This window comes from Polyodon spathula, chromosome 13 (genome assembly GCF_017654505.1).
Source record: "Polyodon spathula isolate WHYD16114869_AA chromosome 13, ASM1765450v1, whole genome shotgun sequence".
Taxonomy (NCBI): domain Eukaryota; kingdom Metazoa; phylum Chordata; class Actinopteri; order Acipenseriformes; family Polyodontidae; genus Polyodon; species Polyodon spathula.
In genome coordinates this window covers 32,855,050-32,869,462 of record NC_054546.1, presented here as the reverse complement: position 1 = coordinate 32,869,462, position 14,413 = coordinate 32,855,050, and the positions used below count along the sequence as shown (strand labels likewise).

At 40.0% G+C, this 14,413-nt stretch overlaps 1 protein-coding gene across 1 annotated transcript in view; it reads left to right on the top strand.

The window, feature by feature from the left end:
- LOC121325278 (low-density lipoprotein receptor-related protein 3-like) overlaps positions 1-11,373 on the top strand; it is a 38,230-nt gene extending 26,857 nt beyond the window's left edge. The window contains exons 4-7 of the mRNA XM_041267712.1: positions 969-1,174; positions 4,703-5,789; positions 6,194-6,326; positions 9,635-11,373. Of these exons, the coding sequence (XP_041123646.1) occupies positions 969-1,174; positions 4,703-5,789; positions 6,194-6,326; positions 9,635-10,444 (2,236 nt within the window). The 3' untranslated portion in view covers positions 10,445-11,373. The remainder of the gene's footprint in view (positions 1-968; positions 1,175-4,702; positions 5,790-6,193; positions 6,327-9,634) is intronic.
- The last annotated feature ends 3,040 nt before the right edge of the window (positions 11,374-14,413 follow it).

The window sequence follows — 14,413 nt, the reverse complement described above, 5'->3', positions numbered from 1 at the left end:
GCTTACATTTTTAAAAGCAGCACCTTCTAGATAAACAATATTCGATCTGTTTTCTGGGATGTTTTGGAAGTCAAGGTGTTCTGCTCTTGAACAATCAGTGTGCTGGCTGAAACAACCCATTTTACTCAGAGCAACAAGGGTTGAATCTGATCTGAACAGACAGTCTTATTTTAACATCTTAAATCTGCCTTAGTGGTTTGTCCGTTTGTGGACTCATATGAACTGTAGTGAGGGTTGGTAACCGAGTGTTAGTAGAGAAACTGCTGGTGTGGAGGCCTAATGGTTACTGTAAAGAATAGATAAGAAGTGAGACGAAATAATGCCAATATAGCATATGTATATGCTAAAAAAATTGAACTGGTGGCCTGAACTGGTAACTTTGTTACTTTTGGATAATACTTGCATATTTTAGACCTGTGGTTGCGAAGCACTGAGAGAAATTGGTTTTTGAAAGGTTTCATATTGAACGGTGCCAAAATCTAGTTTTGCTAGCACCTCAATCTGTATATGAGCACTTCAACTTTTCATTAAACAGACTATGTGTTTGCCAGAAGGTTATCAAATTATATGGGCTACCTAATAGGACACATAGTGTAAGCACTGGGGTTACAGCGGTGAGATGACATGTCAAGTGTGCATTTCAAATTGGGCAGAAAAAAATCAGTATTGTAATCAGTCCTGCTGATTTGGATGGTGATTATGCGCAATTCTAGCATGGTGTGTGGGTGTTACAAATGGTCATGTGCAATTGCAGCAATGTGGGGTGGACTTTATCTGCAATGATGCTTAAGTAAACTATGACATTCGTTCAGCCATCAAGGGACCCAGCGCGCAGTATTACAGGAGAACATGTTCCATGCCAAAGCGTGTCGGTGGCACTGTGTGTACCAAGTACAAAAAAAGATGAATTTTAAAACCCATGTTCTTCCCAGCACTAATCACTAGGTAGTCTTTCATCTGCTTCCCAGTTTCAGGAACTTTGATGTAGAAGAGTCTCGGAAATGTGCTTCAGACTGGCTCCTGATGGGCCCAGCTTCGAAGAGAGAGTACAGGGTGTGCGGCTCTGTCATCCCCCCGCCCTTCATCTCCACACGGGACCACGTCTGGGTGTTCTTTCACTCCGACAACGCCGGCTCTGGGAAGGCTCAGGGATTCAGACTCTCCTATATCAGAGGTAAGGAGACACAGTCTTCTATGGTAAGAGTGTATTCCTGTAAGTACATTAGGTTACCAAGACGACTTTGAAACTCGTACCCACAATAACACTGGGTTAAATTTGTATACATTTAAAAGGCTTATATTCAGGGTTAAATACTAAGATGATTGTTCTCATATGAGAACCATCAGAAATGTTCTTGTTCAGCTTTTTAGGACATTCTAGAACAAGTTATGGAGTGTGTCATAATCTGGGGGTACATATATGGAGGCTGTCTGTCAGTTGTTACATATCCATACAGATGCTGTACGTCCATTGTGATGAACTTTTTACATCTGCAGCTGCATTAACTGTATCTCTATTTTAAATGTGTAACATGGAACTGAATTACTACCAACATCTGACAGGATTACAGCACGAATGTTGTAATGTACCTTATTCCTGATTGGTTACTGTCCGAGACACATTTATTTATTTATTTATTTATTTGTCGGGCTGAAGAATGGCACTGCTTTATTGTGTGTATATGAGAACAGGACAAAACGTGTTTTTTTTTTAACATATATTTATACACAACCTCAGAATAGGACCCAAGAGTCCTGTGAGATTCCTACGTGATTTCCGACAGCATATTGTGTGCATTTATTTGTGCAGTTCTGGTCATTTATTTTATGTCGGTGGCACACCTCGGGCTCGCTACAAAAAAAGATAAGAATGGCACTGCTTTATTGTGTGTATATGCAGAACAGGACAAAACGTGTTTTTTCAGTTTTAACATATATTTATACACAACCTCAGAATAGGACCCAAGAGTCCTGTGAGATTCCTACGTGATTTCCGACAGCATATATTAACATACGACGGCATGGCAAGGTTTCTTATCATGGGAACACGGAAAGACACAAAAATGTTGATAAACCAAACGAGCAAGATGAATAATCACTAAGGATATGCTTCTGTCATGCCAAGTAATGTAATGTTGCCTCGCTTCACACTTTCATCCTGCAGTGTCTACAGACTGAACAGCAAAACTTTTCTGGCAGATGACATCACACTTTAGGCAGTACAAAGGATCTGTTACAGATTAATCATGTTTGTTAGGGCTAATGTAAAATCAATTGCAGATTGAAATTTTAATAGCGGGGCTACTATGAGTTTGTGTTCTGTGTGAACTGCTTTTATGTGTTGGATTATTTGAGCAATTATTTATTTTGTTTTATTAATTGTCAAATTGCTAAAAAGAGGAATTATTTATAAGACTATTAAGGAAATAGAAGCTGCAAACATTGTTTGGAAATGGGAGCCTGTCTGTATATTTAAAAAAAAAAAAAAAAGTCAGAAAGTGTAGCCATATTGGTCTCCAGTGTGCAGTTTTGAAAGAAACACATGCTATAGTAAACCATTTTGTTACGATTTCCTTTAACCCTTTGCGGTCCATTTTTCAGCGCCTGTGAGGCGCATCAGGTCCAATTTATTTTCACATGCGCTGTTTAAAAGTATTTTTATTCATAGTAAAACAGGTTTAAAAGGCACTGCATAGCAACATAACACTCAGTACTGCATCTCCAGCCCCGCTCCACCCCTTGTTCGCTGTATTTATTACATACCTCTTCATAGTCATCCATCCTGATAAATCATCTCCTGATCACTCGTTTCATCACCAAACTCCTCAATAATGCGATCCAAGTCATTATTTTATTACTATAACATCTCAGAAAGCTCTGCAAATGTCTGTGATATTCTTTGAGCTCTGGATGCAGAAGCAGCTATCTTGTTTGTTTATGTCTGTGTTATGTCTGCGGCGAAGGGACTATGTGTATTGCTCATATCTGTCTCCTTTTTTTTTTTGGCTTCTATCGGTCTCAATTGGCCATTTGAAAGGTTTTCTCTGCTTTTTCCGGAGAAAAAATGACTAGAGACCTATGCTTGATGTCTTTTTGATGATGTCGGACAGGGTCTGACAGAGGACCGGAAAGGATTGAGGCAGGAAACCAGTTTCGGAACAGAAGTGTGTGTTATTTATTTTTTTTTTAATTAATTTTCCGCCTTGTGGGTAGCTGAAAGTGCAGCTTTAGCAACGCTTCTTGTATCGAGATTTGGGTCTTACAGCGTTGGTAGCAGTCGAGGTAAGAGATTTTACAATTTTGCAATCGCCTTCTGACTCATGTGATTTACACCAGTTCAAAAACATTTTTGTTTGGAGGAGTCTTTTTTTAAAAACTATTTTGAATAGAGACTGCCTGACTGAAAATTGAGGAAAAGGCAAGTCACAAACAAGAAATGAACTGCACTGCAGTGAAAGTGGGTGTGTAATCTATCTCGTCTTTGTACGTTTTGTCTCTTACTGCAATCAGCAACCTCTGATTTCAGTTACACTGCAAAAGGCAAGAAAAACTCAAACTAAAAAGAGGTCTGGTCCTGAAGGGGTTAACAAATCAATCGCAAGGTGTTTGGCTTTGGTTTCTCTGCGTAGATTGTTCATTAAAGCACATTTGTCAAAATAAAAATAGATTTCCAGCGATAGATCATGTTTCTGATGGTGGTGTTGTACCTACCATGTTAAATCATTCCTTTTGATCGTATATTTATAGCTTTTGTTGCCTGCATCTTCATTTTACAGTTCACAGAAAATGAGAGTGAATTCATAAAGAGAAAACAGTTCTCCTTTTTTTTCTTTCTCAGTTTATGTGTTAAACTCAATTAGATAACATTTTTTTGTGTTTTCTCAGCTTCCTGTAATCACCCCGTATTGGCAAGGAACAAAGTAGGATTGTTGTGTGGTATAAAACAAACGTTTTAAGGGTACGAACAACACTGAGGTATGCAGCCAACACTATATGTACGGTAATGGAACAGTGCATAATGAACTGGGGAATATGCTGCCAGTAATTGATCCCATACAGAATGAAGCTCGATAGAACCTCTTATTTAATGAGACAATGATTCTTTGATGCCTTGAAGTTTTTTCGGTCTCACATTCTGGGGGTTAAAAAAAACAAACAAAAAAAAAACACTATATATTCTGCAGCAACACTTCAAAACATGCTTTTTCAAAACAGTTGCTTAAATTGCTGGCTCCAGGTACCTTATTAAAGTAATGTAGGTTACGTGGCCTGATGGGAGATTGACTGACAATCTGAACAAAAAGTGGTAAGGATGCAGCAGATATAATTGTTAATCTTTTATGTTGCAAAACTTGAGAAATGTCCTGAATGATGCTAACAATAACAAAAGATTTTCAAGACAAAAAAAGGCGATCAGTGGAAATGGTAATTAGAAAAGGGTAATAAACTAAGCCATGGTTATGACTTCACGTGCTGTAATTTGTTATAAAGACGAGAAGCCTCCATACTTACTGTGGGTCTACTTTTCCTTGATACTGAAAGCTCTTCTATCCTCTTGTGGGGATGAGATCCCTGACAATGTGGAATCAGTCACAATTTACACTTTTCCATCTGAAAACAGCTTATCCAATTGGGATGAAACTTGTCATACTCTAATTTTGGGGGACAGTCACCTTTCTTTCTTTCTTTCTTTCTAAACCAGGTAAACTAGGCCAAAGCAGCTGCCAGACTGGTGAATTCCTTTGCGGGAACGGCAAGTGCATTCCCAGTGCCTGGAAGTGCAACACGATGGACGAGTGCGGGGACGACACCGACGAAAAGAGCTGCGCAGCCCCTCCGACCGAGTCCCAAACCACCATGTGTCCCTCGGGGACCTTCCAGTGCACTGGAGTCCACTCCACCCAGTGCTTATCCAACAGCCTGCGCTGCAACTCCAACAAAGACTGCAGGGACGGCTCGGACGAGGAGGACTGCCCTGACACGTCCTGCGGGAAGCGGCTGGGGAACTTCTATGGCTCCTTCGCCTCCCCAGACTTCTTCCGGCGCAACCACAGTGGATCAGACCTGCGCTGCACCTGGTACATGGATACGCAGGACCCGCGGCACATCATCCTCCAGCTTGACCTGCAGCTGGGCTACAGCGACTACATCCAGGTGTACGATGGCATGGGAGAACGCAGCGACAAGCTGCTGCAGACTCTGTCCTATCACAACAATCGCCGTTCAGCCAGCGTAGAGTCCTCCAGGGGGCAGCTCACGGTCCTGTACCATGCCAAGCCCAAGAGCGCGGGCCACGGCTTCAATGCCACCTACCAGGTCAAAGGCTACTGCTTCCCCTGGGAGCACCCTTGTGGCAGCGATGAGGGCTGCTTCGCCGATCACCAGCGCTGTGATGGCTGGTGGCACTGCCCCAACGGCAAGGACGAAGAGAACTGCCCCGCTTGCCAAAAGGGCGAGTACCCCTGCGAGGGCAACAGTGGGGTGTGCTACGCGGGCCCGGACCGCTGCAACAACCAGAAGAACTGCCCCGACAGCTCGGACGAGAAGAACTGCTTCACCTGCCAGCTGGGCAACTTCCACTGCGGCACCAACCTGTGCATCTTCGAGACGTGGCGCTGCGATGGGCAGGAGGACTGCCAAGACGGCAGCGACGAGCACAACTGCCTGGTAGCGGTGCCCAGGAAGGTGATCACCGCAGCACTCATTGGCAGCCTCATCTGTGGGCTGCTGCTGGTCATCGCCCTGGGGTGCGCCTTTAAACTATACTCCCTGAGAACCAGAGAATACAGGTAGGCACTGTGCATCGAGTTACATACAGAATACATTGATGTCTCAGATGTATACACTGTGAAGACACTTTATTTGTGAACAGAAAAACAGACATTTCCCCCTATATTTTTTTTAATATAAAAGAGAATCAAACCTGGAATTGCAGTAGTGACCTAGAATTATATTACTTTGTTATTTTTTAAAACAAACCTGCCTTTAAAAATATATATATACACACACACGCACAAACACACGGGTTTTTCCCATGGGCACGGCTGTATATATATATATATATATATATAATATATATAAATAAATGTAAAATTGAAGAGAGGTCCCCCGACAAGTATGAGAACGTCTCATCTAAATTAAAGAGGAGCTCAGGGCCGTCCTCGAGGTACCCATTCTGTCTCTGTCTACGCAGGGCTTTCGAAACCCAGATGACCCGACTGGAGGCGGAGTTTGTGAGAAGAGAGGCCCCTCCCTCCTATGGTCAGCTGATTGCTCAAGGCCTTATACCCCCTGTTGAGGACTTTCCTGTTTATAATCCATCCCAGGTATGACCACATGTTTCATTTGATTTTACTAATAAAAAAGTATTCAGAATTAAACAAAAAAACAACAACATATAGGTCATAAAGTGCTTTAAAAACCATGACTCTGTTATGAAAGTCTTGAACAAGTCTGGGATTTTACTAGTATCGTGGGAGAATGATAATTGATCTCGAAGGTGGGTCAGCATCTCTAGCGGCAACTGTCTAGGTAATTTACTACAGTAGTAGCAAGTGTGATTTAGTGTGATTAATAAAATGTACTGGTAATTTTATTGTAAATGTATGGTGCTTGCTTGTAACTTACAGTACCGAGTGCAGCAAAAGTTTCGGGTCCAAACCGTCAGACGAGTGTAGATCTACTATTTACATCCTCGCTATATGGCCTTCATTGTACGATTTAAAAAAAATGATTTAAAAAAAAAAAAAAACAGCTGCTAATGTTGGCTCGTACAGCTCAACATAAGGAACCGAGATTTAAATTAGCATTTGCAATTGCAACGAAACTGAAGTTTTGATGTGTTTTTTTTGGGGGGGTGGGGGGTTGTACTGTGTTCTTCAACAAATAGGATATAGCCAGAATACATGATGCAGCATGCCACAAATACGTACTTTACTTGTAGTTCTACTTTTATACACAATCTCGTTGCTATTATTATTATTAGTGGTAGTGACAAATATAATAATAAAGAAAATCAAAGGATAAAAACTGTACTAATATTATTAATCATTTAGCTGATGCATTTATCCAAGGTGGCTTCCTTAACTTGCTCCAGCAACTTATATTGTTCATTTTGGATTGTTCGTTTAGTATAGAGAACAAAAGGCTTTGGACCCAAACAGGGTTGTTATAGTGTACTGCATTTAGTATTTGACTTGTATGTTTAATATACGATTCTTGCACATTTTAATATGTAATGCGTGCACATGTGTTATTTTATTTCAACATTTAACAGAGGGTATAAAGAAGTTTGGATCAGAATCCAATATCGTCCCTTACAAAAAAGTCATATACTGCAAGTATACTTGTACCAAAATTGTCTGATTTTAGTATACTATTGGTACCATTATTCTATCCTGTTTTGACACAAGTATACTTGCAGTATACAACTTATTATATTCTTTTTGTAAATAATGCAAGGTAGGTCTCAAATATTGGTCATTTCTTAGATTGTGCCTGACTTCTCTTTTGCATACCTGTCTCTTGCTTGATATGCACCTCCAGATTCTGACAAATACTTTTAGAAAACCAGGAGCAACTTCTTCTGTGGATCAAAAAGCTATAATGCTTTGTGGCTGCCCGTCTACTAGTAGAAACTAAAAAAACAAGTCTGGGAATAACAAATGGAACCCTGGAAAAGTATGGAATTTTAATGTTGAAAAAGTGTATGAACCCTGATATACTATTCCCCATTTAATGAGACCGAGTACCCAACTAAATATTGTGGTATTACTGAATAGTTAATGGCAATGGATTTGGATGAGCATTTACATTTTCATATCAGTACAGAACTATTGGGCAATGGTTACTGCCTAGACTGGTAGAAATTGTGTTGCCACTTAAGGAAGGAGTCTGAGTGGGGTCAAATTGGGAACAAGTGTACCTCCCTCCTGGCCTGAACACCCCCTGCAATTCGGTCCTGAGCCTCTCAACCAGGGACTATGCAGGATTGTGATGTGGACTAATGTCCACTGCAGGTTCAGGTCAGCACCAGTGGTCTCGTGGTCAAAGGCATGAGAAACTTACAAATTAGCCTGCTGTTACATCTAGCTCAGAATTGAAAACCCACATTTCATATGTACAACTGTAGTGTGGAAGCTAGGTCACTGACTGGGTTAGAATTCGGAACATGACGTATTTTAGCTGAGAGTAAATGGCTTAAAAATAGCTACAGCAGAATTGCACTTAGTTGCAACTATAACCCATTAGTAGATGTCACTTTGGATTGATTTGTGTGGATCCCAGGAGTATGAATTGCAGACTGCGTCTTCCCAAAACCTCATTGCCTGATGGTGTCATTTATTGTTTTGTTCCCAATTTCAGCAGACATTTTTTGTTGTTGTGAGTAAAAAGGAATTTTCTATTGCACAAAGCAGAAATGGTACCGAATAGTTTCTAAATGTATTTAGTGAAATTGCATTAAGCCTTTATAAACTTTCGAAAAGACATTACTGTAAATTGGATTTGTGTGTCTTTTTTTTTAATCCTACTGCCTAGAACCAACTTTCAAGCTCCTTTTGAAGACTTGTGTGCCAGACACGACTTCTCTTGTTTAACCTGGAGAGAGAAATAATTATAGTAGTAGTTCAGTAGTAGTGTTGCGACGTGGAGTCCCTTTTAATCTTGTTGAAATCGTTTGAGATTTAATAGAGGCATGTGTAAAATTAAATTTCACGTCATATGCTTTTTATTTCCAGTCCATTAAGTATAACTCCTATATAAAGGCATAAAACACACATTAGAAATAATTTCTTAATGTCATTTTTGTTGTATACATCTGTGTGAGCGGACAGGTTTTGACAGCGCTGTTTATAAAACTGACAGCACACCCAGGTATAAACAGGAGTGTTTCTTCCCAGATTATGATGAACAATTTGGTGACTGTAGAACACAAAGATTTTACCAGAACAATGTAAAAGTTCAGTTTTTACCAAGCAGGAACAGTTAAAAGGTAAACAGCTTAGGGATAAACCTGTTAAAATGAACTTTCAAATATTTGGAATGTTTGTAACCAATGAGATTCCCAGAAAACCCATAAGTGTTTTTTGTAGACTAGAGCCATTTTCTAATCTTTCTGGAATAAGTGGACATATGGCACAGCAGGCAAATTCACTCGCCTATTATTATTATTATTATTATTATTATTATTATTATTATTATTATTATTATTAGCAGACATTTTACAGTTGTTACAAAGTATCACATTACAAAACAGATAAGAGCAGTTATAAAATACAATAAAATTAGTAGTAAGAGCAAATTTCAATGAGAGAAAATAAATGTTTTGAGTTATAACCGTAAAGTCCGTTGAGCAAGCATTAAGTACAATAAATGGAGAAGAACGATTTCAAAGACGAGCAATTACAAAAAACGTGAATGTAGTTACTTTTAAGAGTAAAATCAAGTACAAGATACAGAAGGCCACAGCCATGAGGTCACAGGTGAAATGCGTGGACATTGGTCGGCATTACATACTATGTACAGCTTATTAAGTAATTTGTGAGACTGACAGTAGGCTTTGTTCTGTCGCTGTCTCATAAAATCAGTGCTTCTGAGGTATTGAAGTTTGTGTGTTTCATTCTCCGATCTGCAGGCCTCAGTCTTGCAGAACATCAGGACGGCGATGCGACGGCAGATCCGACAGCACTCCTCACGGAGAGCTTCCTCCCGGAGGAGACTGGGGTGGCTTTGGAGCTGGCTATTCCAACACGGGGCTCGGGTTCGGGGGCAGATTCCACTGCTGACTCCCCCCAGTACCTCCCACACCTCCCTCAGCCAGGGCATCCACAGGTACCAGGCGGTGGGGGGGAGCGGCGGACACACTCCCTCCTCCACACCCCGGGGACTGGACCTGGAGGCAGAGTCTGTGGCCCCGTGCCAGCGTGGGGCTTTCCACAGGGACCACCAGCCCCCAGAACATTCCCCTGTGGATCACTCCCCTCAGTCCAGCACAGACGAGGCTGGGGACCAGACTCGTGGGGAGGAGGTAAGTCGTGACTTCTGTGCAGGGGCAGCCGGATTCCAAAGCGATCCTTTGTCTGATCGTATAGAAGCCCCTAATACGGGTAGCGGCAACTCAAACAGACATGAAGGATCAGCGCCCACGAGGAACAGTAGCTCCTACAAACGAAAGCTGTCTCGGAAAGAGGTGCAGGGTCTAGCTGCTAACCTCCGCGGTGTGGCGCTGCGTCGATGCTCTCACCCCAGGAGTGTGCCCTCTGCTCTGGACCAACCCTTCCAAAGCCGTGCCCGCCACTCAGACCTCAAGCAGGAGGAGCTCACGGGAAGTCAGAGTGTAAGTCAGAGGTGCCACTCTGTGGAAGTGCCAATACAAGAAACTGCTGTGCTGTTCTGCTCCAGCCAGCATGCCAGCGACGATGATGAGTCCCTTCTCGTCTGCTGATTTAAAAAAAAAAAAAATAAATAAAATAAAAAAAAAAAATTTATAAAGTGTTTCAGCTTCTCTTGGGACGAGACAATTTCTTTCACGCCAAATCTGTTTGCCATATATTTTGTGTGTGGAAGTAGTTTTTTTTTTTTTTGTGTACTTGTTGTCGTTCCCCTCTCCCTTCTGTTTCACTCCAAAGGGAATTGTAATTCAAGAGACCTCCATGATCACCTACACCCTGCTACAGAATCTCACCTGAAATGATTCTGGCAGCTACACCAGACCTTTTCATAGATAATGAAAATGAATATATTCGGTCAGGTGCATTAAAGGGATATTGGTGCAGCTTGGCTGTATTTACAGTTATACACAGTGCAAGGTTGAGCTCTGGTTCAGTAGCTCTCATAGGTTGACGTCAAAGTGCATAACACCGTTCCAGTTTAAAATGCATGACTTCCATCCAACATGTTTTACAGTATATTCACTGATAGATGAAATGGTAGCCGTATCAGTCCAGAGATGACAAAGAGAAGATGTGATATCTTTTATTCGACTAACTGAACAATACTGAATTACAAGCTTTCAAGACCTCAAAGATCTTTTTCATTGTGTACAGTGCTACCAGTACAACTGACAACGCAAGACTCCATTCAAGTTACCAGATAAACAATGTGCATAGGATTTACGGTTTTCAATCTTAGTTTAAATAATCATCTGTGAAAAGGGGACTTATACTTAAAAAGTGCATGTCTTACAAACTGTTTTCCATTTACAGTATTATGGTACTTTTGGGATTATTATGTGTATCGTGCAATAAACGTTAACTCTATTGAACGCATCATTTTCTGTCAAAACGGACTTGCAAAACGAATGCTGCCATCCTTGCCTTACACAGTTTACTCATGCAACTGAAGCTATTTAATTTGTAAAATCTGAAAATATTGAATTATTATTGAATTCATAATTGTAACACAGATGTGACTCTGTGTGTGTGTGTATGTGTGTGTTTGTGTGTCTGTATGTGTGTGTGTGTGTGTGTGTATATATTATAAAAATTAAAATAAACTACTTTATTCAACCACATATCATGGTGCCAGCGAGGTAATATTGTTTTGGTGTTTTTAAGACTGTCGCAGGTTTGCAGTGGAAACCTTTGAATATAGAATGCTAATCATTGGCCAGATGTTTTTGTTTTACTTTTTTTATAGATGACATTATAAGTGACTTATTTTTAATCAAAAGGCATCGGTTATGTTGCAAAAATAAGTAATTTATAAATATTGTTTTCAATTCTAGTTTGTTCTAGCTAATAACTTTGAGCCGTTTCCCTTCTAGCCTGCAGGCAAGGGAAAACCTGTTCTGTTGATGGTAAAATAGCACCTCCTAGCTGTTAAAAAGAGATCCGCATGCAGCAAGCCATACTGTGCAGCTGGTCTGTCATTTCACAGGAGATTATGATTCAGGGAAATGTTAGTGGGTGTCATTTTATGTTTTTACAGCTTTTAATTGTTTTTATGAATGTCAAGCAGTGTTCAGCTTTGTTTCACAGTAAGCCATTCAACATTGGTGAATTATTTTTAGCATATCTAGCTTTGTAAAAAAACAAACAAAAAAATGATTGAAATTCTTATTTTCAGACTAGTTACACTGCCACAGAGAATTGATTAGGATCAAGCAGTTTTTTTTAATTTTTTTTATCATTAATCTTAAGGCAAATTTGTAAAGATTTAAGAGAACAATTTGTAGAATAAAATTATGCTGAAAAATTAACAAAAAATAAATAACTCGGGGCATTACTTTCTGTACGTGTGGATGTATGTACAGCACGTACAACTAATTCTGTTTTTAAATTGCATCATCTGCATATTGCAGAAGATAAAGGGGAAGCTTCAAAACTATAATAAATCTAGTATTCCAGACCCCTTAGCAGATTTACTGGCATCGCTAGACTCATGCTGCAAATAAGCCTCCTCTGCAGAGACTCCATGTTTTACTTCCCTAGCTCTCCTGTGCTCTTACTGCAATGATATTGTCCACAGGGCACCTGTGAAGCAAGTATTTTATATGCCTTGTACTGTGCAAGTTGTGCTGAGCCTTCCCTATTCCATTCAGCACTGTTACGTGATCGTGGAATCGATTCTCGTATAGATTTGAGCTAGAGGTAGACATGGGTCTTTGAAAACCTGATTACCACCTATTGTGAATTACCAGAGCATGCCTCTTTTTCCTACTAACATCTTTAACAGAGCAATTGACTTTTCTGAGGCTTTAAACATGAAACTGTGTATATGACAGGCCTTTTAAATAATGCTGGGGTGGTCAGTCTTCTCTTTGAGCTCAAGAACAAAGTCCTCTGTGAAGGTAAATTAGAAAGAAGCACTGTTCTCTACATTAGAATGTGTTTTTTTTTTTTTGTTTCGAATTGCTCGTTTAACTCTGAACACATTTCAGACAATGTCTGTACATATTTTTTTTTCAGGTCATCTATGCATTGGTTTCCTTTGCGTGATGTATATTTTTATAAAGTCATTTATAAATGCTTTTAAATGAACAGTTACGAACATGGTCAATGTTTGTGCATGTATTTGTCCCAGCACTACTTTTGAAGGCAGTTTAAGTACTGTGGTTTTAGTTTAACAATGATATGAACTGGAAACTACCCAGAAAGATACCCGACTATTTTTCAGGATGGGCCTCTATTCCAGATTTCCTACCCGTGCTACCTCTAGTTTGAACTAGGATACCAGGAAGGGGGAAGATCCAGTTGTAGTAAATATTACAGCAGCTAGAAATGCTAATACACTTGCTACACACAGAGGCTGCATTGGGATTGCTGTTTGGGCAAAGATGTCTTTATGATACTGTCTGGTGGGATGGAGACATGGAAGATCTGTAGACAGACAAAAAGGAACAGCATTGAAGAAAAAATAGAAGAACTGGCGTTTTCACATAGTGACTTTAGGAGATGCGCAAAATTGTTACTGCCCTTTAATCAAGTTTTTTTTGTTGTTTTTTTTTTATTAGAAGGTAAGCTGGCAGCTCCTGAAGCACCCCCTTTAATTAACGCTAACTGCATTGACAACTATGGTGGTATTGTTTGTTTATCCACATCAATTTTACTGTGTTCTACAGTGCAATTCTCTTTATTAGAGAGACATAGGCATACTTTAGATTCTCCTCCATAGTTGTTTATCTGCAAGTAGCGTAAACTTGATATATATATATATATATATATCTCGTGTGTGTAAAACAATAATCTTGACACTAGGGTACAAACCGTTATGATTGTGGTGGTGTCTTTGTGCCTGCATTTAATAATAAAACTTCCAAGGTTTCCTTAATTTACTGAGTATTGATGTTATTTACAGGGGTTCATGTTTGAACAGAAAATGTATGGAAGATGAGTACTAACTGAATTGGTAAATACCCAATGAGGTAAAAATCTGAAAAACAGCTTTGTTTAGTGGTGAGCTACAGACCAAAACTCCAACCTGTGCATCCAGCAGGATCCACGTGCTCTGACCTCCGTGCAGGAGAGCGAAGTGTCATAATTCGTGTCACAATTGAGGTAGGTGCATTTGTTTAACTGACTCTTGCTTTTTATACGCTAGAGGGAGCTATGTGACTAGAATTTGGAATTTCAAGCAGTATAACTGAATATATATCTGTATCGCAACCTGAAGCCTACGGCAGCTCATGCGGTATACCCTTGAGGTCTTTCTGCTTAGCCTGCTGAAAGGGTACAATGAATAATGAATGAAAGTGATGCAGTGGTTCATAACATTGTGGAGCAAAAGGATGTTGCTGCAAGAGACGGAGATTAGAATTGACATCTTTATACTGGCCTCCAGCATAAAATTCCAGATTGCAACAAAGGTAAAAAATACTGATGACTTTTTGAAATAGGCCAAGTATTCATGAGTGCTGAAACTAATAAACGATGATAAAGAAACGATATAAAATAATACATAGATTAAAAATGGA